Genomic DNA, 27,982 nt, shown 5'->3' with positions numbered 1-27,982 from the left:
AGCTGCTGCTCTATAGTTGGCCTAATCTGATGATTTACCTGTTGGGCTTTGGCTCTAACTCAAAAGGCAGAGCCAGATAATCATCATGACCTAGAATTAATTGGCAGCCCTCCCATTTATCAAAAGTTCACACATCCATTTTCCAGAACAAAACATCTTTCCCTGTATTGTGATCATCTTAGTTCTCATTTTCCTTTTGTTAAGCTCAATGCCCAGTGCGATTCATTCTCCTTTATCTTAATTTAATTGTTTAAGGGATTTATTTCCAAAGGTCCAACCTTTCCTGCAGGATTTCAAATTCAGAGAGGGAAAGTGTTACAGCTAATTAGCAGTTCATATATTCCCAACATATACCCCGTGCTGTCAGTGACTCATTTCCAGTAATGTTCTTTCCTTTTTTTTACATTTTGACACAGCTATTTTTGCCCATTGTGAGAACAGCGCTGTGAAATTGAAACCTGTGAAGCAGCTTGTAAATCGTAAAGCATAATCCCGTAACTGAATGTATTCCCGCCATTTGGAATAATTTATGGGAGTTCAGAGTGCTTGTTCCCTGACACACACACACACACACACACACACACACACACCCTGGCGGGAAAGGTCTGCTGATGAAACTATTCATTTATTAAAGGATGAAAGGCGTTGCCTAGCAACTCTGGCAACCTGTCACACAAGTAATCTGTCCACGGCAAAAAGTTATGTCCTTTCGGAGTCTCTATTTATCATTGGACATTTGCATATAAATGTGGCACAAAGGCTTGCTATTTCCAGTATCCACCATGACTATTTATTTCTGGTCTGTTTTGCCTGTAAATAGTACGACTCATTTTCTAACCCACTTTTGCAAAGATTCAAAGCACTGTAGAGCTCTTGCAAAATAGCTCAACCTCCTAACATGCATTCATTCTGTAGTGTTTGTACCTTGTTTTCAAAGTAACCTGTCTATTTTGCATTAATTCATTATATTTATTTTTTATTTTTTTAATGTCTGTTGAGTTCTTGGTCATCATAAATGTGTTGTCTGTTCCCAGGTCAGTTAAAGAAACTTCTAGACTACCATAAGCATGATCATCAGTGGTTGTACAGGAGTTCCAGTATTCCTACGTAGTTGTTGTATGTTACAAAATACCTCGTCATCTCAACAGCAGCCAAAATTATGGAAAATGATGTCCTGGCTTTACAGTTATAGAATGTTTACAGTCGTGTGTTCTCTGAAAGATTAGCTATGACTCTTGAGAACCAGGACATAGCAGGGCTGATTGGGAAAGTTGCTGATGGCACCAAGCAATACATCATGGTCAGCCAGAAGCTTAGTAAGCATTATTTAACCAATCAGATTGCTTGGCTGAAAACTAAGTGGGAACACTGAGTCAATAATGCAGTGTATTTTTTTTAATTTCCAAATGAACTGTGTTTTTGTCTGTGCCTTGGACCAGCTGTTTAGATCTTCCTGCTAACTGCTTACAGGTAACCTCAGCCACTAACGGCTCTGCTGCGGAGTGCACGCTTGTCGAGGAGGGACCATGGAAACATGAATAATGGCAGCACAGAGATCCCCCTGCTCCTGGGCTCCACAAGCTTTCCTATCTGGTGATAAAAAAAAAAAGAGTGAATGAAAAAAAACAGAGTCACACGAACAGAACTACTAATTGTTTTTTATGTAGTTTAGTTTTCTCTTTTCTTTTCTTTTTTTTTAATTAGTCCCTTTAAAAGTTTTTGCAACTGTCTATCTGACTGATATATAATACTAATTCACTTAACCGTGAAATGATAACAGAGGTATACTTTACCTGTTATAGCACAATTATGTCCGTATAGCAGATACTTGCACAACATACTTCAAGGCTCGGGGAGGGAAGGAAGAGAAAAAAAAAAAGTTAGATAAGTATTCCTAGCAATACACCTACTGAGAGCAGCCAAGTTTCATACAGGTGATTCATTATTCTAATGCCCGAGGATGAGTGGCATTAATCATGACAACCAGTGTAATGTTTGTACTGAACTTCGTTGCTTTGCTGTCAGTACCATCAACATGTGTGCATAGGGCTTTTTTTCATACCAGCTCAGTCTCTCATCTAAGAACATCACCTTTGATTCTCAAACTGTCAGAGACTTTAAAGTGCGTCTGATTGCATTTGCCCAACATTACCCACTATCCCTGAGGTCCGGCAAACTAATGAAAGGGTAGGGAGGCGGCGAGAGCGGTAATGAACGGGAAAACCACACTGAGCCTCACAAACCTGCAAGCACACTCACAGTGGAATTACAAAGCACAAATCATACCATGGATGCCATTTTATTTTTATCCCACTTTAATTAACTTTTTTTTTTTATGTCGACTGTAAAGGAAAGGGACGTTTTTCTTTCTTTGTGTCACCTGTTGAGTGAGATATTAAACTTGTTTGTGTGTGTGTCTGTGTGTGTGGTAGAGAGAGCGCGAGATAGCTGGAGTTAAGAACATGACCAAGTCAATTATAGGGACCAAACAGGCAGAAAATCAATCAGCTCGCAGAGGCCTTTGAACTGCCTCCATGACGTCACTCAGAGCACATTTTTCAGTTTCCTTGTGTCAATGTTCATTTTAATAACCGGCTCACACAGCAGTTGATATCACCACATTTTCTAAAGACGCCTCAAAGCATTGAAAATCACTGCCCTAAATATGGAACTTTCCTGTCTCCCCCCCAAAAAAGTGATGCCAATGAAATTAAAGCACCAAAATTATTATTGTAAAAGCAAACAATAATAAATAATTGACATATCTGAATAATTTGCAGCACAAAAAATGATTATGTAGAGCACAAACAGAATGATAAAGCACAAATGAAACCAGTGAGGATGATTTTAAGTCAGCGGCATAATCATAGTCATGCACGCTGTCGTTTCGCCTATTCTGAGTTTAAATTTGAAAAGTTAAAAACACAATAAGGGACACTCAGGCTTGTATTTTACAGGGAAAACTGTAATCCTAACATGTTTACTTACTCGCTACAGAGCTTCAAAATAAAGGCCTCTTAACAGCACAACTTTTAAAACTCTGAAAAATGGCGACAGGTTACTGCAAAGGTCTTTTATAATATACCAGGAAGGGACGTTTCCCAGCATTTACAGGAAGCACACACATATTTCAGACATTCCAGTGGTTGCGTGACCCTTGACCTGTGTACTACCTGAAAGCACAGACACGGTTATTACTGACAGAGTGCACAAGGTGAACCATGAAGAAAAAAAAAGAAATGGAGGAAGAGGTAGCACAGTGTTCGGCTGTCAGATGGATTCTTGGCTTGCACAAACAGAGACAGATCATTGATGTAACACTCGTCCGGGAGGCTTGCCAGCTTCTTGTTTAGCCAGACCTAAAAAAACGGTAAACAACAATATATTTCAGCCACCAGAGCTCAAGACTGTTTCTACAAACCCTAGATGCTGCAGCTGTGTGTCCATACTGGTGTGAAGGTGTTTTTTTTTAAGGAAACTCAGAGCAGAACAATGGACACTTCACACGCATTATGCACATTAGAATGTTGCCAGCTATCAGGTAATACAAATATATTCCTCTCACAGAACCAAATGACTTAAAAACCACCTGCAAACAGACAAACAAAGCTGGCCTACTGGCTGTTAATTGTTTTTTAGTCTGTGTGAGTGAGAGGTGAGACTTCTGTGATGTGGATTTCTTTATCGGTACTGTGTCTTTCTCTCCTGTCTTGTTCCTTTTCATTTGTGCTTAACGACAACCTTGCCTTGAAGATGTTCACTTCAAATGCCAACAACAAATGCCAATTAAAGTAACACTAGGAAACCTAACAAAAACACTTAGCGCAGCACTCTGTCCTTTAGTTCCTGAAACACACTTTCAAAAGATGTCTTTCACTTTGCTTCTTTTTTTTTTAAAGCTCAGCTAACAGAAGTGTGCTTTGATACGACATATAGCGCAACTTCTGCCGCACACACACTGCACAGACTGACCCACACACACGAATTCAAGTGTGCACACAGAAATTTCCACACACGTGCAAACACTCTTAAACCTCCAAGGTTGCTACATTTATAATTGTAATCAGCGAGCTGCAGAGCACTGACACCCTAACAGGCCACCTTGAGCCTGATCTTTTGACCTTGTGATCTTCAGGAAAAAGAAAAAAAAAAAATCTCTCCAGTTAAGGAGACGAAGCAGACCATAGTGTCATCCATGGGGATTGAGTGTTGGACCACTATTATGTTCAAACTCACGGTTTTAGAAGCATGAATAAAATAAAAATGATTATTTTTTTGCACCACTATCTTAAAAGCATGATATTATGAAGTGCCTCCTTGCACTTTGTGTATATATTGTAGGTAACAGATGTTTTTTTGTTTGTTTGTTTTGTTCATTTTATTTTCTTTTTTTTTGGGGGGTGGGGGGGCTTTGAAATGGTATATAGGTACATAGTTTCATTGTGACATTTTTAATGTAATCCTCTAGAAAAAATATATCATCTATGTCCTGAGTAAAATTAGATTAGACAAAATGTATAGAGAGGAAATCGTGTAATAAATTGCTTGTTTTTTTATTCTCTAATAGCTGTTAACTAGTTGTTTTACTTACCTGTCACACACCAATATATAAATATCTTTTTTTTTTAATCTAATGTAAGCGTTTTGAATGTTTGTTCCATGAAGATATAAGCAATGTGCATTCATTTTCATTGTACATAAATAAATATATAATTGTTCTGTTCAGTGGGGATGCAGAATTTTCCGGAAAATTACAGTGATCCTGACGCAAATGCTGTTTGCATGACGACGAGAAAAAAACAGAGCAAGAGGGGAAGAGAGTGAGGGGAAGTTTTTGGTTTGGAGAAAGGGGGCCAACATGAGATATATTTTGGTGGGAGTTACTGTGATAAGAGGCTGCTGAAAAGCGAGATAAATAAAGGACAAGGTTAAATTTGCCCTGTATGTAGGATAGAGCGAGGAATCACACACGGCCTAGTCGTTGATTTGAGTGAAGAAACAAACATTAGATGCATTCAGATGCCTGTTACAGTATAAAGCAACATTCCTCAGGTGACTCATCTGAACCATTTTGTCTTTTCAATGAAGTAAACTGGCTTTAGTCTCAGGCATCTTTGTTTACCTGGTGCATTTAAAGCTGCAAGACAGATATCGTTTAGATTCTGTGTTACCCTGTTGTCACGCCATGTCTTCACACATTTGACCTCCGACGTGCCATCAACATCACAGAGGTTTATAGAAATCCCACTGGGTAAACTGCCTTTACTCCACTTGCCTTTTTTTGTTTTTCGCTTTCTACACAGAAACTATATGCACGCACAAACACCTGGAACTTGCTGAGTAAACGGTACTGATGAAATGGGAATTGATCGGCGCAGTATTCACAAACAAAGAGCCAGTATATCTTCAAGCTTGTCCTTTTCTACTGAAATGTGTCTTTTTGAAGAAACTCCTAAACAGAGCTGATAACCTGTCTCACTCCTGCCTACAACGTGCTTTCCTGATCTTACTTTTCTAGGCCTTCCCTCTTTGTAAAGCTGTTGTAATTTTGATGTAAAGGCAGAGTGTATGTGTGGGAGAGATACACTATTGAGAAAAAAAAAGACAAAAAAAAAAAAACATGAATTCTTTCCTCGGTCTATGGTATACATAAAAAATCTGTTTCTACATATCAATAAGTGTTGTACCTTTGGTGTACATATACAAATATAACTAATAAATGTTGATTCATAACTAAATATTGGCTTTTTGACTGTGTGAATTTGTACGTCTTGCTGTGGAATTTTCCTCCTAATTGAATATAAAACATGAATTCACAGAGAACATCTGTCTTTTCAGAGACAGAGTTCACATTCGCAAATGTGGATCCCCAAGCTGGTCAGCCAAGAGACAGAAAAAAGAAGCTCAGAGACCAATACTTGTACAGGAAGGCATGCATCACACACATCTTTACATCTAACACTAGTTCTAACACACGTTCAGACTGTTGCCGAGGCTCTCCCGATTTAAAGTACCTTTGAGTTGTCTCACCTTTAAGCTAGCAGCAGGAGGTAGTGGTGCAAAATCACTGTCTGGGACCATGAACACAACAGGTGTGAAATTTTCACAATGTCTTATGTGTGTGCAACGCACTGGGGTACATTTAAAAAGCAGCTCATAGCAGTTAGCGGCTAACTGAAAGAGGAAGAGTGGCTGTAAACGTCAGGAAATTGGGCAAACAATGAGTTCCAGGAGCTCCTTAACTTCTGAGCAGAGGACAAGATTAGCCGCCATTTAACAAGGATGGTAAATCTTTGTTATTGCCATGTTACGGCATTGTTATTGTTTCAAAAGCACTCCCAACACGTGTTATATGGCACAGTAGAGGCCGATGCTGCCTGTCATGCCAGCATGCTATCTAAGATCACACACTGGAGCAGAAAGATGCTGCTGTTGTTTGGTTCTGTGTAAAAATGCAAAGGCGGTGTAAAGAAGGGACTTTTTAGCAGCCCTATAGTGCGATCTTTGTGTAAAAATAGCTCATGTTTACTGGAAACCAAGGGTAAGGTTGAATCATACATCTCTTTTACATAATAACATTTTTCTGTGACACAGCTTTAACCCTTTTACACAGAGAAATACATGTTTTATTCTGTCAAGCCATCAGTGTAATTATAACTCCAAGACAGTCAAGACAATCTAGTTTTTACTGCTGTGTTGATCTAAAAACATTGCTAAATGTACCACATTCAAAGATACAAATGTCATCTATAAACATTTTGACTGATATAGGCAGGGGATAAATAGGTTGAAATTGACAGTAAACTGTTTATTGGCTATTTATAAACATCTCCAGTATGTCTCATCATTTATGACCTACCTCCAGAGACACTGAGGGAATGAGTAATCCTCAATAATTTTAAAGATGACGCACATACTGAATAAAAATAGAGCTGGAATCTGAGAATATGCTGTCACTCCGACCATGGACCATATGATGCACTGTGTATGACCTCCACGGAACACTCAGATCCATGACATGTCCAACACCAGCTGAGAACTGTACAAAAAACATCAAATTTTACATTTACATTACAGTTTTAGGTATTAAATATAAAAGTTTGTCCAGCTGAATGAAAGCAAGAGTTACAATGACACTGTAAAATTATCTGGATTAAAAAAAGTTAGACAATTTGACATTAACAAAATTTGAAAGAGAGTAGGAAAAAATTGCTACTTTTTTGTGTTTAGATTTCAATATGTGAGGAATAATGCACTTTTTTCTAGCTATAAACAGTATACCTTTGTTGGGAAAAAGCAAAGCAAAGAAAGTGAACAGAGGGTAATTTTGACATCCAATCTGCTTGCTGACATACACCAATTATTCTCACTGTATCACATAAACAAAGGGATGATGCAAAAGTAGAGAAATATGATACAAAATGATAAGTGAGTAGCACAGAGAAAGCAAATTCTTCCTAAGATAGGAATATTTGACTGTAAGTCATTTGTGTTGGCTGCATTACATCTAATTGGCCATCTGGATAATGAGTACTCCAAAACTGGTCATCAACTATTTCAGTCAACTGTGGGTTTTTCAGTCCATCCACACTCATGTGAAAGAGGTGGGGGTGTTTATTACGAGTGACATCATTAGAACCATAAATGAAGTAGGCTTCTTCATATCATATCAGATGACATGGTACCAAAAGTGCCTTTGACTGTGAGACAGCAAAATGTCCATGGTGTGGGATGTAAACAATACTCTTATAATGTATCTACTACTATCCAGAAATACACCGTCAGCCGAGACTTAAATTACAGGTAGGTACCACTGAACTATATATGTGACATTAGTATAGAGTATGTTTTGCAATTTAGTTGGAAGATGATGAATATGTCACATAAAATACTTTAAAGTAATGCCAGACTGTTTCTGCTACTCAAGTAAAGGGTAGAAAAGTAGCCTATGACTGATGACGTCTATCTGACCCAAATGTTGCATTTATGATAAAGAGAGACAGTTAAGAGTGTGTGGATTATTTTAATTATAAAATATTATCTTTTTTTCCCTAGCTCTCATTAAGGTGTCTTGTGTTATTTTAAGCTGCAGTGATGGAATCAGAGTGTAGAATAGCAGCATTATCACTGCGGACTGAAATAAACTTTGCATAAGTTGAAATACAGCTAAAATCATGTGTTTAGTGTGTAAACAACGTTGGAACAATGAAATGATTCTGCTGACCTATAACATACGACATATGAGTATTAGGGCCATATTGAAGGAAAAAAAAGGAGATTTCGAGAATAAAGTCACAATATTATGAGAAAAAACTTGTAATATTACGAGAATAAAGTCGTCCCGAGAAAAAGTCATAATATTACGAGAATAAAGTCATAATATAAATGTGTGTGTCGAGGCAACACACCTGAGACAAAGAGCAGCTGCCACAAGCAGGTTCATCCTCTAACCAATTCTGTTTGTTGTTGGTTATTTCCTTAAAAATTAGGACCTTATTCTCGTAATATTACACGTTTTTTTTCTCGTAATATTACGAGTACAGTACTCCAGTACTCTGGAGTTAACTTGTTCTGGAGCAGGTTAGCTGTTCAAAATTTGTTACCATGTTGATTCATCCCCGTAAAAAGAGAACTAGCGTCGTAGAGTTAACCCTATAGTTACCTTGCTAACTTCAAATCCTGCATCATAGTACAGGCCTCTGCTTTTCAAGTGATTATTTGTGTATCTGTTACTCACCCTGTGTGACACTAAGTAAGTACAGAAAATTTTGATTTTCTTACATACCTCCACGGTGAAGAATCCACAAACTGAGAGAATATTTGTTGAACTGAAATAAAGGGAGTCCAAGTTTAACAACAGCAAAACTATATCAAAACATCTGTTTACAAACTCTCACACAGCATAATCCAAGTCTCATTCATCCAGTCGTATGCTCAGTACTTCCCAAACTAAGGCATTTTTGCAAAAACTTAATATTTAAAACACTTTCACATTAACAGTCTCACATACGGACAAGTAGTGCACCCTCACTGCTTTTTAAATAGTAAGGTTTCAGCAAAAAATGCATGTGTTTGTGAAGTACTGAGCATACAAATGGATAAATGAGACTTGGACTGTACTGCACGAGTTGTGTGAGAGTTTGTGAACAGATTTAAATACATTTTCAACAAGTTGCAAACTTGTAAACAACTGTTTTGATGTAGTTTTTCTGTTTTTATATGTGGACCCCAATGACTTTAATTCATCAAGAATTTTCTCTATTTCTGGATTCTCCGTTCACTGAGGAGGCATGTGAGAAAAATTACATTTTCTCCACAAATTCAATGTAAGATGAGCTGAGTAACTGATATACAAATCATCATTTTGGGAGTGAAGTGTTCCTTTAATGGCTGAGCATAATGTACACTTTATGTATTCTAAGTAAGCAGTAATTATACTCCTTTCAATGTTTGCCTGTGAGGATAACTTTACTATACTGCATGCAGTTTAACACTGTATAAAAAGATGCCATCTCAATCTTTTAAAATGGCTGTCTTTATCTCAGTCTTTGTTTCCTGGGTTAGCATGTTCTCACATCATGGCCCCGGTGCCATGGAAACCCCACTTCCTCTTACATGGGGCAATGTAACCACTTGCATCCCACTGTCATGCCATTCACTCGCTCCTTTTTGTCTCCACACACACAGAGTAATTAGCGAGTGAAAACACCACATTCCTGCACATCTCTTTCTATACACATTTATTTTCGTTCATGACTTTACAAATCGTTTCAGCGACATTTTTTGTTAATTTTCTCATAAAACCTGCCTACACTAAGTACATTTGCTACGTCTCCTCAAAATGAATCATAAGAGCAAAAAGCAGGAAAAAATTAAACGGAACAAGTCAGAGACAAAAACATCAGTTTGCAGCCGCTGTGTGTAATCCAGCGTTTTCATACCGACGAACCAGGAAAAACTGGCTGTCACACAGGGGATAATATTGATATGACACAATGTATGATATATTTCACCAATGAGAAGGTCAGTAGAAAAACTGCAGCATTTTGTTTACATGTGTGAAATGTACAAAGACTGGCACATTGAGGCCTGGGCAAGCACACAAGCTTCATTCATCACACCCCCTCCCCCCTCAGGAGCACGCAGACGACGTTGTCACAGCCCCTTTCATATGAAGAAACCTTTACATTGCTATGTGTTTACAGCACACGGGCCCCCCATTATCATATGTGCCATGTAGTTCAGCATCTAACACTAGGCTGCAGTCACTCTCTTCATTACAATTGAGCTTAAGTATTGCATTCAAAAAATTATTATTAATCCACCCGATTGTTTCTTTTGCTCTTTCTTTTTTTTCCCTTAATCAATGTACACACTGTGTATATAGTATGTACATCATCTTTATTAGTCTACTTATCCTCAGGATAACATCAGGGACTTCCTATCAACACATTCCTGACCCAATATAAATATTAACCGACTTCAATGGTGCACAGCTGCACAGTTTTGGATGCTATACATCAAGTTGATTCATACATTATCCACTCCACTTTGACTATAGCAAAATCCATTCACAATTATTTACCTCGGAGGTACTCTTTTCTATTTAAATAACTCTCAAAAAAATGACACATTCCTTTATTTTAAAAAGGGATACAAAGCCCCTTCCTACCAAACAACAAAAAGCACTGGAAGCTATTGCTAAGGCATTTCCAAAACATATACTTTATATACAGAGACCGAGAAAATGGGAATCAAAGCTGCATAAATTAAGGTAGTGACAGTTGTCTTGGAAAAAAAAAAAAAATCTCCAGTCCACAGGCAATGTCGGAAATATACACAAGGTTACAACAGTAAGCAAACAAAACAAATAAATGAAACGTGGGAAACATCAAGGGCTGTTTTGTTCAAAAAAAATTTCTATCTGCAGTATATCTCAAATAAAATAACCCAGTTCTCATCATTTATTCATTATTTCCCATTTAGGCTGAATGGCCCTTTAATTTAGGATCCACCAATACTATAAAAAAGAGAATAATCTGCATCAATGTGTTCTTTACAAATTAGACCCTCTCCACCCCCTCCCTTTAAAACTCATGTCTATCCAGCCTGACAAAGTGTACAGCTCACAAACACAAAGACACAACACACATTCACACACCCTGCATGACACCCCACCGTGCATGACACTCTTTGACCGCCATTCAGTCCTAGCTAACCTCGCATACCACACAAACAAAATGCTGCACATGCTGGTCCCACTGAGAGACGACAGCTTTAGACCCAGTACAGTATTTGTACCTCAGTAGGACAATCTCTCTTAATAACACCCACCCTTACTCAGTGTCCATCCAGTGCTGACCACCAAAGCAGTTTTTACCCCCCAGTGTTTGGAGCCCCAAGCCATCCCAACCATCTCCTGATTCCATCCCTCCCTATCCTCACCTACTCTCTCCTGTCTGGCTCTACCATCCTCTCTCACGCCAGCTGCTCTTTATCTGGCGACTCCTCTAGCGTGATGACGGTGAACTCCTCTGTGTTGCCATTCTCCTGGATCTTCTCCTTGTTCATGAGGGTCACCATTTCCTGCTCCCTCTCCTGGGCGTGGGAGCTGGATGCTGATGCTGCAGCACCGTTGCCTTCGCCGCCGTCTTTGGCTGTGATCATCAGGGTCTGCTGTTTGCCGCACCAGCTGCAAGAGCACATTCAGACATGTATTCAGTATTGATTTGCTATCCCCAAGTCTGCAGCAAAACATGTCAAAATGTGGAACGCTGACTGTTCCAATTTTTCACAATTTTTATTTACAGGAGGGGAAACGTTTAGTCCAAAACATGTCACACGACAGCTGTAGCAGTGTAGGATTAAAGAAAAACAGCAATCAATGTCATACCTCTTTCTTTTGGCAACAGCTAAGCACACGAGAAGAATAGCAGCGACTGCCACGATCACTAAAATGATTACCAGCCAGTCTGGAGGGAGAAATAACAGACCATGAGTCAGTAACAAATAAGGAGTGGTATGCACTTTTCCCAACATGATCTTATTTGACTGCAATCAGGATGTTAGATGTGCAGTAAGGTGGCTGCTCACTGGATGAACCGCTGTTGTCCTGTTGTTCAGGCTCAGGAGCCAGGACCTGTCCCCGATCATTCTTCTGTGGGGCTGTGTGTCAATAAAGGAATAGGTAAACATTTAGATCATCTCAGAAAGAGGTCATTCACTGACATATTAATCCCAATTATTTCTAATCCTGTTTTTTTTTTTTTGCCTGAAAATCAAACTAATTTGATGTTTCAAGTCCTTTAAAACACACTTTTTTTCTGCATTTGGTGTGTTTGTTGAATATGCTGAGCTTGGTAGTAATGCCTTAGGGACATAGAGGCAAAATCACTATGATAAATCTGCTCCACAACTCAACCTAACACAAGGGGGCGTCATGTGTTCTTAAAGTTTCCTCAGTCCTCCTAAAACCTGTTGCATCTGATGCCAGGATGTGCTTTTTGTCTCTGTGCATTTTAAGTATAAATAAACTCAAGTATCATTTTCTACAATGACATTTTAGATACACAGAGGGCAGTCCAAATATAGAACATTGCAATATAATGCAATCCAGACATCACTACGGAGTTAAATCAGACTCCTTCTGTCTGTTTTCATTACAGCTGAACACTATTAGCACCACAGAGATGCATGACATTGTCAGATGTTGCTTTTTCACCCAAATCCTGACACCTTTTGTGACCCGTAACCATACACACAACTCTACTTGTGCTTTGATTTGTGGCAGTTACATGTTTTGGCTTGTGTTTCTCTTACAATCTGTTCTGGCAGTCTCTCCGTCAGGCTCTTTTTTCCCTTCCTCTGGTTCCATTTCACTGGGAGGCTGTGTTTCCTCTGGCTCTCCAACAGGGGTCGCTGTAGGGGTGGGTCCTTCTTCCTCATGTGGTTGCATCCCAGATCCAGTGGGCTGATCTAACTCTCCAGGAGTGAAAGTGGATCCCACGCTGCCATTCTCACTCCCTCCAGAGGGGTTTTCCTCTACACCGGGGCCCTCCGTGGAAGCCTCCGGCTCATCCACACTCAGCTCTATGGCAACAGTGGTGGCTGACGGGGTGGTTTCCATCATATCTTCATGATATGCTGTGGGGTCACTTCCCTCACTACCAGAGGCATCCTCAGGCCGGGTTTTTGGAGTGGTTTCTTCCTGATCCTCTGCTGTTGTAGGGGCTTAAAGAACAAGAATAAAGAGGGTTATGCATTGTTACAGAGCTCTTTTGTTTTTTTAAAGTCGTGTTGTCCAAGAGATTTCATTTTATTTTCTTTGCTGTTCAAATGTGTTTCTTGTCAGTTCCCTGACAGGTGCCAAATATGAATACACTTTCATAACCTGGACATTCTGTTTGTCTTTCAGTAGATCTAATGATAGAGGCAGACTGCACTGCTTTTTTCAGCTTTGGTTTCCGTTTGCTGTGTATTTGCATTTAAACTTTGAATATATGGTGATAAATGGGCACAAGATTTATAAAAACAACATATTGTACCTACCTGCTTCATCTGCGGCTACGTCTCCCCTTATTTCGAATTTTTTTGTACAGTTCTCCTCAGGCCCAGCTGGCGCATGGGGAAACAGGAAGTAGATGTTACCAAAATGGAGGGGGAAATAACAACAGGTCTGTGCAATACAAATTTACACGACACTTGAGTGATCTGAGTGTTAGTTTTTGGACTGCACTGAAGTGTAACTGACAATTTCCTGTGGACATAGTCACCTTTATCATCATAGCAGTAGACATCGAAGAGTTCTCTAGGGTCTATATGTGGCTGAACAATGAGGCCAGTCATGTTCTTGGCACAGTTTTCATGCTCTGTGTGTCTGAGGATGGCGATGCTCATATTGCTGATCCAGCCGTACCTGAATGGAACACAACAATATTATTAGAAGGTGTATTTTAGAACAATTTGTAGTGAACTTTAAGGCATTTATTAATAGAGAATGCAGTCTGTCTGTAAGCAGCCATGTCTAAATACATTACATCATCATTAAAGATGAAGCAACTTTTTTTAGGGAAGTAGATACAAAGTCAGTTGAGGAACAGATGGGTGTTTTCTTTGTTGCAAGTCTGTGTGATTTCTATCACATGACAGAAATGGCAGATCCGTTCTGTAAAATGGAAAGACCTTCTTCCTTCTTTCTGGTTTTACATGTCTCAGTGAAGTGCAATAATGGAGACCCAGTGCATTTAGCGTTAAAGTTTAATTTTGGGATTTAACCATGATGTCTGACTGTGAGTAAAAGTATTCCCTGTGTTAGAACTGAAGATTCAAAAGCCGAATCACTGAATGATGTAGAGCTGAACTTAAAGGGCCAGTGTGTAAAATGGGTTGAAAACTATTGAAAACAGTGACATCAGTGGTCAAATTCTAGATTGCAGGGCTCGCTTGCTCACCCCTCCCAACGGGTAAATGACGGTGGCCTCGTAGGGACAAAAAGCCTTGCGCAGACACAAGTTTTTCAGGAGTAGGTCTATCTAGCGACGAGGTGAATATTTATTTAGAAATCTAAGCCATGTTACGATATTGTAATGAATCACTCACGAGCAGGAGACCAGAGTAGCGTTCGGGAAAAAGGCCCGTTTATTTGAGCACTCCAAAAACTCCAGTAACACTCCAAGGGGTAAAAGACTCCGTCCCAAACTCTGACTCTTCTGGCGTAACACACACACTTCATACACACATACTCGTTTACAATACCTAGCGGGACCCCCTCCCCTCTCTGCTCCACCAATCTCCAGCCCGCACACTGACTGACACTGTAGCCTGTAAACAGAGCTCAGCTGTTTATTTAACCTAGCAATATCTCCGGACTATAGTAGCTGCAATGGACGACTTTGAACACGATTTTGAAGAGTTTCTTGTAGCGGACACAGATCCAGAGCCATACCTGTTTGAGCCGGAGCATACAGATGAGAGCCAGAGTACACTGAGCGGGCGAGAAGAGAGGCTGAATCCTCTGCTCCCATTTTGCTGCACAGAATGGGATTCGGTGCTACCATTGTTGGGGAGATATATCATCAGGAGGAAAAGCGCCGCAGAGAGCGCATCACAAGGAGTGAAGTTGCGTCTTCTTTTCCTCGCAGATGATGGTTAGAGTTCATTCTCTCCTGTTGCGTGGTCCATTCGCAAAATTTATAACTAAAAAAACTTTTCACTACTCTCTGTCGATGAACTACCAACACTCTCTGCTGTTTCCTCCTCCTTCTTCCTTCCTTCTGTTGTCTTTGTTGGTTTATTTATACACGCGAAACACATTCTCTGGCTGGCTGGATTGTCTACTAGGGCTGCCTTACATACATGGCGGCGCAAGATGGCGATCTCTCTAAAGCAAGGCCCTTGCAATATATATATATATGTAAAAGCATAATTATAAGGCTACAAAAACCAAACAAATTTTATTTTATAGCGATTATACACTTATATAAACATATTAATGGGTAGAATATTCAGATTCAGATTCAGATTTGACAATAAACCATGCCAAATATTACACACTGGCCCTTTAAGGCAAGACCTTGAGAATCTGGAGTCCACAAATGTTTCATCATAAATAATCAGTCCACACTTTTATAAAATAGGCATTGAAATGATTTAAAAAATTCTTGTGTACAACAATTAATACAGATAATTATTAGACAAAGGCTTGTTGTTTCACCTGCATGTTTGCATGTTCTTATCATAGGCCACCTGGACTTGATCTGGATTCGCCAAGATGCTCTCCAGCTGCTCACACACCTTTTGAGCCATGTCAAAGCTCAGGGAGTGACGGCCTGCTCCCTCAGCCATAAAGACCCCGGCATAACTGCAACTGCGGGAATTCACTGTTTGGAAAGAAGAAAAGATATAATGTCTATATAAGTTTATTACCATTTAGGTACAGAAAATGGGGGCAGGAGCAGTGGCGCCCCCAAGGGGTGGCCAGGAGGGGCCCCAGCCACCCTGATACAATTGCTGCTTCCCCCACTGACCTCCCCCCTATGAAAATAATAGAAGATAACTTCAGGCTTCTCCGTGATGTTTTTGAACTTGAGTAGTTTGTTACCAGTAAATGTTTTGTTTCAATGTATCTCTTTAAATTAAAGCTGCATATTTGTATTTTAAAGGAAAAGGACAATAAGCCTATTTGAAGAATAATGAATTGCCTACCACATACAGATACATACACACATTAAAACACTCATTCTTACTTCTTATACTTCTCTATTCTGTAACAAATCACAATTTACCCTCGGGCATCAATAAAGTATTTCTGATTCTGATTAGTCCATGCACACCCGATAATTAGTACCAATAACTCCAAGATAAACCAGAAGTACAGCAGAATGCGATTCCTTGACTTTTATATTAACATAGTTTTCAACTAGCCCACTAGAACACCATCATAGAATTCCTGAAATTCAGTGATGGCTTTTGGTTTGGGTGTGGTGTGCCACCCCAAGATTTTCAGTGGCCCTATCTGGTCACCCTGGGGTGTGCCACTGTAACTGCAGGTTACAGCGTCTGTCATTGATTATGTTCTTTTACTGCAGCAGTCCAGATCATTTCTAGCCACTAAAAAGGGACCGCGGTCTAAAATTTGGACTTTAGAGGGAAAGTACTGTGTTTTTGGATGAGATGGGAAATGATCCCAGTCAGTCAAGAACAAATCTAGATATAGACATGATACCTTCATGCTTCAACTCTCAACAATAGCTCAAAACCATGTTGACAACATGCAGATAGCAAGATGGAGCATAGGCTAAAGACTTTGCTTTTGAAATGATGTAATACAGTAGGGAACCAAAGGCTGTAGTAACAGTAATAGTTGGTTTTCAGAATCTTCCTTTCAGCAGGAAGGCAGTGATTTATTTAAGACGTGATGGTACGCACGAGTGCTTAAAACGTTTAAGGAAATTTTATACTGTTCACATACAGTGTCTTTTGCATCATTATTCAAGTGTCGAGCCATGAGACTTTTTTTTTCCAGATGAGCTCACTAGGAGAGAAGCACAGAAGCATCATGAGACGGGCAGCATCTACAGTGTTTAGCCCCCAGGTCTCGTTAAGTCTCCTTTGTTCAAAACAAAGTGTGTCAGCAAGAGTATACACAACACTTATAGACAAGGAAGGATAGACAAAGGTACGCAAACACACACACACTATGCCGAATGCTTTATATGCGTGACAAATAAAAAGCCTACTTCATCATGTCGTCACAATAAAAGGTTTCACTTCACTTTCCACCTCTTTCTCGAAAGGTTTAGCCCAAACAAAATGCTACCAAATGTTGCACCGACAGTGTGTCTCATGTGTGATGCTCGGTCTATTTGCTTAAGTTTGCTTGACTAAAGGAGAAACCTCAGGGAAATGAGTCTCCCCTGTTGAAATGAAAACAAAAATGCAAAGTATGCCCTGCGAATGAGCAGATGAACAGGCAGCATGTGTTTGTGTACACATGTAGTTCGCTTTTAAAGAGCCATATGTCCATTACAAAAAGAATGGAATTGTTGTAATCGGCAAGAAAATAGATTACAACAATTCCATTCTTTTTGTAATGGAATTGTTGTAATCGGCAAGAAAATAGATTTCAGATTTTAAACACCTGGGGATTTTCCTGACACGAGCAGGTGATCATTTGCATTGAGAATGAAAGACAGAGACACCACCTGGGGAAAAGTCTTGCGACACCGGACAGTCATCCTTCACCCTGAATATTCACCAGACTGTCTGTACATCTGACTGTGTATTGTGATCTTTGCATGGTTACCCCTCCCACAACAGTTTAGTGGATCTCAACTGAAAGCTATTTTGAAAAGCATCTAATCTCCATGATGTGACATAACATCAAAATATAATCTTTGCATGTTTTATGGGAAATTATTGTCAGTAAAAATGTGATCAGGAAACTGATGGGGTCATTCTGTGGAGGCTTAACAGATAGTTCCGACTCAAGTGACAAAAACAGGCACGACAACACCCATACTCATACTCACAAACTAAAATCTCCACTGCAGTAAACTGCATGGTGTCTGTGGTTTTAATTTCCTTTATGGTTACATGTAAAATGCGAGACTCATTTGCAGAAGTGAAATCAAAAGAAGGATCCTCTACCACAAACACCACTGATATCTTATAGGAATCTGTACTGTTCATGCACAGAAGAAACAATACCTGCACTGTTTGGCGCTTGTTTAAATGTGCTACCATGGCAACGGATGCACGGGACGTGAAAGATGTCTCATACAAAGTCACCCAGCAGCAACACCGCACTTTGTACAGGAAAGCAGCACACATGGCATATGGTGTCGTTTTTGATGGCTGAGCTTCCTGCGGTGAAGCCAAGCAGATAGAAACCCTTGTAGTCACACCTGGTGCACAGTTTTTGAACAAATAAAGTAACAACCATGCCAACTAATTTCAGTTTACAGCTGCACTTACTGAAATTCGTATAGATTCACAAGCCTCCTGAAGGACCAATACACAGTACAGCTCAAGCCAGCAGCTATAGGGTTTGTAAGAACTGTGTCAAAAGTACTCCACAAGACTTACACAAGAAACTTGGTTTCTTTGGCCCTATGGTTTCTCACTTGGATGATTCAGAGGAAAACAAAAGTTGGAGAAGACCAAAGTTAGATCAAGAAATCATGGTAAAGCACAATATTAAAATACTAGTCCATACCCACTGAGTACAGCATACCATACCATGACTTAGTCATACCAAAAATTAGAAAAATTACAGAAGGAGCCACAGCGATCGGTCGCATTTTAGCCATTTTTAAGCATTTTTCTGTTGTTATAGCGCCACCCAGTTGCCAATTAGAGTTAAATTTCTCCAGTCACCTTGAGGTGTCCTGTTCTACATATCTGCCAAGTTTAGTAAAAGTGGATATAGTGGTTAGGCCTAGATAAGAAATTAGCTCTCTAGCGCCCCCATTTTGTTTGATGGGGTCAAAAATGGAGGGGTCCCCTCAGATTATGCCTACAAAGTTGCGTGGTGATCGGTGAAACCCTTGAGATGTTATACACCTTTATGTGATGAGCCGCGCCCTCCGCAATATTCATTGCCTTATAGAAGCTCAGTTTTAGTAAGTTTTCCAACTTTGCCAAGAGGGAACTTTAGATATTGGTCCCTAAATTATGTTCACAGAGTTTCATGCAGATCGGTCAAACTTCCTAAGAAGAGATCGATTTGAAGTGACGGAATGATGGAAAATCTATATAACTGGAAGTTATGGGTTCTTGAGACAAATTTGTTCCTCATGAGGAGAGGCATCTCTGTGCAAAGTTTCATGTCTCTATGACATACGGGGCATGAGATATGCCCATTCAAAGTTTGCAATTTCAATCGGTTGCTATAGCGCCCCCTTTGGCCAATTGATGTAACATTGCTTCATTCGCATCCTTCCATGACCCTCTACCACTGTGCCAACTTTCACATGGATTGACCAAGTCAGTGAGGAGAAAAACGTGGAACAGAGACACACACAGACAGAGTTTTCGTCATTATACTTAACATTACAACTTAACTTTTGTCCCTTTTCAGCTGCAACTTAGCAATTTTAAAAACTTGTAAAACCTGCTCCCTCACACTAATATACATAGCTACTTGGCAATAGCCCAATTAAGAGCAATGCCTGTACAATATTTATCTTATACAATTATCCCACAATACGTTGTGAAGCTTTACTGCCTCAGAGAGATATTAAATCAACCCAGTGGTTTGTGTTGGTGCTGTATCAGATTGCATTACATTGTACAGCGTGTGCCCACATAGTAATCAGATGCTTCATAATCACAAATTGTTCAGCTAGCCTGAGCAAAGAGGAAGGTGCACTGTCTAACCACCAACTCTACAGCTTCCTCTGGCTACATCCTGACGAGATATATTTTTACATTTTTTAAAAATATTTTTCCATATTCTCTATTCATTTTTTTCTATTTTAAATTGTGTCTCTTGACTTTTGTACAGTATATATTGCTATGCACCAAATCAGAAGACCCAATAGACGATAAAACTGTCTCTGATTTCTGAGCATGACCTTTCCATTGAGGCATACAAATGCAAAAAAGGAAATAAAAATAATAAAAATAAAATAAAATAAAATAAAAAAATATCAAGATAAGACAAGCTCATATTTGGTTTTGCCTGAAAACTAGAGCCAGCTATTTATATCCCAACTGGAGGTACACCTCAACTTTAAGTGAAGACTAGCATTAAGGAAAGTTGCAAAATTGCTATTTGTTATGTAGTGGCCATGTTTATCACTGTGCTGTGGAGAAAGCTGACTTCATAAAGATTAGATATAATTAACCCCCCCTATTTTCCACTGGCTGTTATGAGTAAACAGAGTGCTAGCAGCAGCAGGAAGTTGAGCTCTCTGCTGTTAGTGGCAGTTGGACAACAAGAGTAAGTGCCAACACTTGTTTTGTGAGGCAGTTTCAGTTTGCTTCTCTCCCTCCCTCTCTCTTACACACACACACACACATACACACAAACAACTGCAGAAACCTCAACACATGGTGCCACATGGCACAGTGTCCCTGAAAGTAAAGGGGTGAAAAACAAGACAACAGTCCCGGCCTTGCAAACCTGCCCAGAGAGATCAAAAGGAGCACCGCTTACCATCAGCGAGCTGAAAAGGAGGCTGACATGAATCTGAGGCACAGGCATTAATATGCAGAGTGAACGGTCATGGGTGTCTTTATACAGTTGAGAAGCCTGCGATGCCAAGCTACTGACTCCCCCAAAGGCTCCATTGTCACCTAATAGAGTTGAAACCAAGGATACTGCAAAGTCTGGGTGTGCAGAACGCGAGAGAAAGGGAGCTTTAACGCAGCATCTTGCCAAAACCTCCAGCTGCTCTAGAAGTAATAGACAAGCCCGACTCTCTGCTTTCACTTCACTTTCTCTCCCCTCCACCCCCCTCTCCATTTCTCTTGTTTTCTCTCATTACCCTCTGTTTGTCTTTTCTATGCCAGCAATAAAGTACAAATTACCCCCTGCATGCAGGTGCGCAAACACACAGAACGTTGGCTGATCATTTCTTGAGTCATAACCTTTGTAGAGTCGCGACACAGCGTGGAGCCCAGCAAGAGAGCAAGAATCCTCAGTAGGAAAACAACAAAACATCGGCTTATTTATAATCTGCATTTTTCTCTTTCCTCTTGTTTTCCACAGTAACACCTCACTGAGAATGTTCTCATTCATCATAAGTGCTCATGGGTGCAGGAACCCCATGCTAGAACAGAGAGCCTACTGTATACGTCCCACTACTACTGTAACATCCTTTTAGCCACAGTTCATCAGCCAGCTAGACCTTCACTCCCACAATGCTCCAGTGTCCTGCATTATCACACTTGAGTGAAGTTGCCCTGTCAGCAGGCATGTCTTTCCCCGTACTGGTCACAACAAAGGTCCACTGGGCCAGTGGGACAGATGAAACATGAGATACGGTGCAAATGTGTTTGTGCATGCACGTACACACACATTCACATGTCACAACATTACCTGAAGGTCACAGGAAGGACTCTCGCTATCTGATCTCCTCTCCAACGTGCTCTTTCCTTTCTCACCTTATGTCTCCGCGCACCTCCACCCATTATAAACAGGCTGAAAGCAGCCTTCTTTCATACAGAACAGGCATGTGCAATTTTTTACCTCCCTTTTGCTTTTTTTTAATAAACAGAGGCCTTAAAGCTCTCCACTAAATTAAAAAGAAGCTTTCAATGAATCCAAATAGATGATCTGCGATAAGAAATTTGACCTCCATCATTCTTTTCAAACATTCACATTCACAGGTAAAGGACACTTTGGACTTGAAAATGTTCCTGACAGTTCGGTAGAATGTCCAGGTTTTGTTGACACTCTTACTTGTCAAACTGTGATATTTTACCAAACAAAAGAAGCAGTTATCCATGATACTGTGCGCATATTTTCATGAATAACCTGTCTTCTGTTTGTGCATGCAATGTTTTTAATTAATGTTTTTCCTGTCAAAGAAATAGTTTTTAGGATTTTGGACAGGATTTAGGATTTTTTAAACTTTCTTGCTGGGAGCTGGGAGGTGGTTAGCATAGCTTAGCATAGCTTAGGACACAGTCTGGAACCAAGCGGAGACATCTACGCCTGCTCTCTCCCTTCAACAGCACATCTGAGGCTAACTATAAGCACATAGCCTATCGAGTTTGTTTAATCCTTACACAAACAGAAATGTAAAAGAAACTTTGGACTTCCCCAAATTAGCTGTTAGCCTCTGCCTCCATTTTCTATGCTAGCACTAAGCTAATCGCCCCTTTGCTCTAGCTCCACACTTAAACACAGGCGCAAAAGTGGTATCGATCTTCTCATGTAATGTTTGGAAGAAAAACAAATGACTTTATTTACCAAAACGTCAAACTATTCCTTTGCAGTAAAAGTTGTGTTATTTTCATCTACATCTAGTCTGCACAGTATCTTGTTTGGAAAAAGGAACCTTTTCCTTTACGCCCTAACATGTATGGATCCAGTATAATCTGCTGCTACGCCTGATGATACACCAGATACAGTTTGGAAATCACTGCCTCGTGCAGGAAGATGTGTGTACATTACAGAGCTCTTTCTGAGCAGTTTTTCCCATGGACACAAAGACTTAAGTGTATATGAGGAGGCCAAGTAGACAGGGAGGAGTGTGGGTCAGGAGGGTCATGAAACTCACAAAAAGGTTTTAAAAAGTAATTAAAGGGTTTAACAGCAGACAATGAGATAGTCGAAATCTGGAATATGAGAACCACTGCATATTTTAGGACCAGTTTGGTCAATGTCAAAGGCACTTTGTATAGAGAATTCAAGGAGGAGAGGAGTTATATAAAATTTTGGTGCAGGTCCATTCAGCTTCAGGGTGGTTGATTTGCAGAGAAGGGTACATTTGGTAGAGAAGGCAAACACGTGTCTGGGAGTCTCAGGTGGCAGGAGATGGTACTCAGAGCCTGTACAGGCACAAGCCCTCTTTGTCAGGGCCCAGTCCCAGTCCACGGGGCCCCTGACCACCCCTCACCTTGAAACACGACGCCAGTGCATGCAGGAGGGGTCGTTGCGCCAAGGAGGCAAATACGGCAACATTTGCAGGAAGTCCAGCGGTCAGGTTGGCCCAAGTGCATGCATTTGAGTTTGTGTGTGTGTGTGTGTGTGTGTGTGTGTGTGTGTGTGTGATAGAGAGAGAGGGAGACTAATCCTCTGCACAGAGGAAGCAAAACTCAGACTTACAGCCAGTCTGTTATCGCAGTAAGTGGACACTTATCTATATAGGAAACTCAAAAGAGACAAGAGCACTAGGCATTCACATCAGATAAAGTTACTGAGAAATCTTGAAGTGTTTCATTCTAATCATCAGATCATCATAGGTAAATCACTTAAGAAATTAACAAATTATCATATTTGTAGCGTCATCACAGATGAGACTTCACACTCTCACAATCAACTGAATCATTGAAGTGCAGTGATGAATCTAAATCATGCTAAATTGGGTTTTTATTGCACTTCTTGCAGAGGTCATGCAGTTACGTATGAATTTAAATGGATGAAATTAATTTAATTAAGTTCTAGGGGGGAAACTTATTTGATATTTTATTACCTTTAAGGCATTTTCATTCACTGCTGCAGAGATGCGAGTCATAAGTCAAGTTACTGTTTTTTTCCCCAAACATTTTTTGTAGAATCATACATTCTCACAGATGCCATTGGTAGGCATACATTCAGTATCATAAAAACTCCCTATAAATCTCATCCAGGCCACAAGTCCATGAGTGCTGCTCTTAATGATGTGCTTCAGGTGAAATGCAGCCACAGGTTCAAGGTTCAAAGACAACGTCTGGACAAGGACGAGATGTAACCACTGCGGGACATTTCTAGCCAGACACCAATTACTCTCAACACTCAGACACAGAGACGCATGCACAAACACACACACAAAACCTCACAACTCCTCAGCACACAAGGTGCCTTAAGGGCGCAAACACATGTTGAGGCACTCGGGAGGCAAGAGGCTCTATCCGCTTTCCTCTTCCTTCCCACATACGGTGCGCATAGAAGCTGTTAGGGCAGTCTCTTATTTGCCTTTAAATACTGGTCAAATTTATAGCTTGATGCTTGTTGTACTTTGGCGCAGTGCCAGAGGGAGTCTTTGTGAACGACCCCACTACCACCTCCTCAGGGAACAAGCCAGACGAACCCAGACCTGTTTGATTCAGAACCAACTTCACCTCCAGAGATATATATCGCTCCGAGCAACAAATCCAATCAAAACCTTACACCGAAAGCACATGTGTGAGACAGAGACAAAGAGAAAAGAGGGTAAGATTGAGGGGGGGGGAAAGCTGGAGCGATTGCTGAACATCCTTTGTGTAAGAGAATAAAGCATTAAGCGTGGCAGCACAGACTCCAGCTGTATCAGCACAGCAAAGAAGGGGGGAAAAACCCTTCTCTATTTCTGCTACCTGAAAAGAAGGACTGCTTGTTAAAGCTACACTGATCATCTGAAACCCTGATAAATAAGGTTCACTTCCCCACGTGTGAATGTGTGTTAGACAGAGAGTGAGCAAGAGCGCCTGTCTCCTTTGTGTCTGTCAGGAGTCTCAGACTGCCAGACGTAAGCCTGTCTGTGCTGGTGTAGCACACGCTCTCTTTGCCGGCATCCACTCATCCATTCTACAAGCAGCAGCAGCAGCAGCAGCAGCAGAGCACAGCCTCTTTCTTTCACCGTCTTCTCTTCACATGAACGCTCACTCAAATTCTCAACAAGGCTCAAGAAGAGAAAAAAAAAAATAACAACACAGTCTGGTCCTGAAATCTGAAAACAAAGGAGTGCCAGTCAGCCAGGCACAATTTAGGCAGAATAAGGTAAAAAAAGACCAAAAAAAATCCCCAAACAAAGAGCCAGCCGCTGGGCGAAGGCACAGTCCCCTCACCTTGAAGTTGTTCCGACCTGAAGGAGGCCAGTAATCCAAAGGTGACCCCCAAGAGAAGCGTCCACATCCTGGGCAAAGCGTCTGGCGGTGTCTGGGTGAGTAAGCTGGGAGTAAAGGTGTGTAACAGTTCTCCTGTGGTCCTGTCTTCCCTCTGCCAGGAGTGACGGGTGGTGTGAGTGTGTGTGTGTGTGTGTGTGAAAGAGAGAGAGAGTGAGTGAATGAGAGAGCAGTAAAAAAAAAAAGGAGAGAGAGACACAGAGAGAGAGAGAGAGAGAGAGAGAGAGAAGAAACCTGTCACTGTGGATGGGAGTTGCTCTGAGTGTCTGGTAGCTGCTGGAGCTGACTCAGACTTTGCCCCAACTTTTCTATTCTCTGCCCGAAAAGACACAGAGACTAGTGGCACACACACACGCAGAAGGGCAAGAGTGGTTCATGTGAGCACACACCCTTCTGCCTCTCCCACACTTGCCCCACCTCCCCTCCCGCCCCACCTCACACAGCCTTCCCTTTCCCTCTTCTGCTCTTTCTCTCTTCCTGCCTCTACATTTATTAATGGTTAAGAAGAAGGTGATCTCTTCTCTCTCCCTCTGCCTGGCTGCTTATCCTCTCGTCTCCCTCCTTCCCTCCCCGTCTCCCCACTCTCTGCCCACCCCTCTTCCTCTTTTCATGTTCATGACAGCAACAGTTTCTGAGAGCCCATCTGGTCTTTTGTTCACTCCTCACTCCATTTTCAATTCATCCGATTTTCTTGTCTCTGCTCCCTCGCGCTCTCCGTCTTTCTCTCTCGCAGTATGTCTCGGTGTGATCCTGTGCCGCCGATTGAAAGAGGTCACATCCATTTCACAGAGACACACCTCACCGTCCAAGTTTTTGTGGATCTGAAACACCGATAGAAAACTCTGAGATGTTGCACATGTTTCCCAGTGTCTAACATCTGTTTTTGACCTTATTGCACTGATTGACAGACATACATAAGTTCATCAGAGGAAAGAGCTGCATACTTAAACCTCTGTCTCCTACACATAAGAATGAAAGAAATCTGTTCCAGTTATGCTTCAAGCTAAGAAGCCCCCTGGCACAGAACCATGCTTAATGCTATCGGCAACTTCCTTTCTCACTTCCATCATGAGAAATGTGCTGCCACTCTTAACTCGGGCTTAACATTTCACTCCACGGGGCGACGGATGGAGTCATCTCAGGTTTCCGTAATCTCCCCTGTGAGCTTGTATTGTTTGCATGCTTTTGTTGTCTGCCTGTGATTGTGCAATATCTCAAATAAACAGCTGTGATACGACTTGTGACTGCTGGTCTGCAATTTTGTGACTTCCTTAACAACCGTCCCTTGAGAAAGTCTGATGGCTCAGTATGAGCAGAACTTTGTAGTCATGGTGACAGCACTTAAATAAACAGATGTGACCAGGTAATCGCAGTTATTATTACACTCAGCTCAAAAGCTTATGGCACTTAAATCACAGCATTTCCTGCTCATTTAACATATATGCGGATGGGATAAATAGGGATGATTAGAGTGATGGGTAAACAAAAAGTCACAGCAACACAGATTGCAGATACTTTGGGTCCATATGCTTTTCAACTGGAAACTTTTTACACGCCTCAGCTGTGAAGCACAGGAAGTGTAAATGAAGTTATACACCAAGGGCACGGTCACACCTGAGTGATGTCAACATTGGCGAATACTCACCTCCTGTTTACTTCCATTCAGTGCGAGAAGAGGGGTAAATAAAACATTCATTTCCGTAGGAAGGAAATTTGCATCTTCACATCTTGTGGAGTTCAACATTGGTTAACTCTGATCAGAAGTCGCAGCCTCAACCAATAGCAAACAAGTATGTGTGGAGGAGATTGTTGGCGTGATTAACCACTAAATGTTGTCTGATAGTGGCCATGAAAAATTACTACTGCCCAAATTTCGGATGCTGTCTGGCTGTCAGTGAGTCGGGCGACAGGCATGGGACATAAAAAAAATGCACAATGCACCAATAACGTCATGTTTCCTGGTATTTATTAGCCTACACTAGCTAGCAAGCTAGTTTTCCGTTTCCGTCATTTAAGGCCCTGCCCACATTCAGCACTAATATCGCTTTGGCAGACAATAGTCGCTGGCCTGCATTCACTCGTGTATGACCCTGCCTTGAGGCTGTACATATGGGCACAATAATGACTTGAGCTAAATGCTAACGTCAACATGCTAACATTCCTAATATGACTTACATGCTGACCATGTTCATCATCTTCGTTCAGTGTGTTAGCGTGCTAAAGTTTGCTACTACACACAAAGCTTAGCTGAGGCAGGTGGGAATTGGTTTTTCAGGTATTTAGTTATAAAAAACTAAAGTACTGCACAAACTGACCTAGCAATAGCACTAAACGAAAAGTAATGTGATGACTACAATGATTACAAAAAAATCAGAGTGGCTAATGAATGTCCACATTTCATTATCCGTCTCATAGTTGCTGATATTCAACTCAAAACTACAAATGTCAACCTCATGGTGGCACTAGGCTCACTCCAAAGTCATCTAAATCTGGCGCTTGGGCAATCACTTGTGGCGTCAGACACTGACAAAAAAAGCCATCCTTTAATTTCTGCATGATACGTGGCCAGTCGGCATTATAGTTTAATGGTGCTTGGGAGAGTCGGGGGCAAGCGTGACAGGACACAAACGAAATTAAGGCGACGAAAGTCCGAGTAGGGTGGGTGGGACGGTTGGTACATGGGTCCAACAAACATCAACTTACAACTGGGAGAGCTGTGTTTGCATTCCATAATACTATAGAGCCAAGCTCTGGTCTTTTTTCCTAAACCTGCTGTGTTTTACTGACAAAGTGCTTTTATTTTGAAAGAGACTGTATGTAAACGTTAAATTACCTGTGAAAACAAAAGTGTATTTTGAAAGAAGACAATGCATGTAACAGGCACAAGTTGACATGGTGTCCCAGAATGTCAGCACCCAGGGTACCTTTCATGTCATACCTGGACATG

General features: G+C 40.9%; 2 protein-coding genes across 7 annotated transcripts in view; one reads left to right on the top strand and one right to left on the bottom strand.

Moving 5' to 3' along the window:
• LOC117262067 (excitatory amino acid transporter 2) overlaps window positions 1-3,240 on the top strand; it is a 33,075-nt gene extending 29,835 nt beyond the window's left edge. For all 6 annotated transcript variants that reach the window (XM_078168016.1, XM_033634710.2, XM_033634711.2 and 3 more), the window contains exon 11: window positions 1,471-3,240. In XM_078168016.1, coding sequence (XP_078024142.1) covers window positions 1,471-1,474 — 4 coding nt within the window. In that variant the 3' untranslated portion in view covers window positions 1,475-3,240. The remainder of the gene's footprint in view (window positions 1-1,470) is intronic.
• Window positions 3,241-9,727: 6,487 nt separating this feature from the next.
• cd44b (CD44 molecule (IN blood group) b) lies at window positions 9,728-25,339 on the bottom strand. The gene is made up of 8 exons (XM_033633956.2): window positions 24,979-25,339; window positions 15,713-15,878; window positions 13,773-13,915; window positions 13,549-13,614; window positions 12,820-13,230; window positions 12,094-12,165; window positions 11,894-11,972; window positions 9,728-11,692 (listed from the first exon to the last, which is right to left on the bottom strand). The coding sequence occupies exons 1-8, from the start codon at window positions 25,043-25,045 to the stop codon at window positions 11,479-11,481; spliced, it is 1,218 nt and encodes a 405-aa protein (XP_033489847.1). The 5' UTR covers window positions 25,046-25,339; the 3' UTR covers window positions 9,728-11,478.
• Between the last annotated feature and the right edge of the window lie 2,643 nt (window positions 25,340-27,982).

The sequence above is a fragment of the Epinephelus lanceolatus genome, chromosome 5, assembly GCF_041903045.1.
Source record: "Epinephelus lanceolatus isolate andai-2023 chromosome 5, ASM4190304v1, whole genome shotgun sequence".
Lineage (NCBI taxonomy): Eukaryota > Metazoa > Chordata > Actinopteri > Perciformes > Serranidae > Epinephelus > Epinephelus lanceolatus.
Note: the sequence above shows the minus strand (reverse complement) of the source record. Positions and strands in the feature narration are given on the sequence as shown.

Coding starts and splice junctions, on each gene's coding strand:
- cd44b (XM_033633956.2), bottom strand. CDS start 25,045: ATGTGGACGCTTCTCTTGGGGGTCACCTTTGGATTACTGGCCTCCTTC. Junction 13,916..15,712: donor AAGAACATGCAAACATGCAG/GTGAAACAACAA, acceptor TGTTCCATTCAG/GTACGGCTGGATCAGCAATA. Junction 13,231..13,548: donor CGTAGCCGCAGATGAAGCAG/GTAGGTACAATA, acceptor TTGTTCTTTAAG/CCCCTACAACAGCAGAGGAT.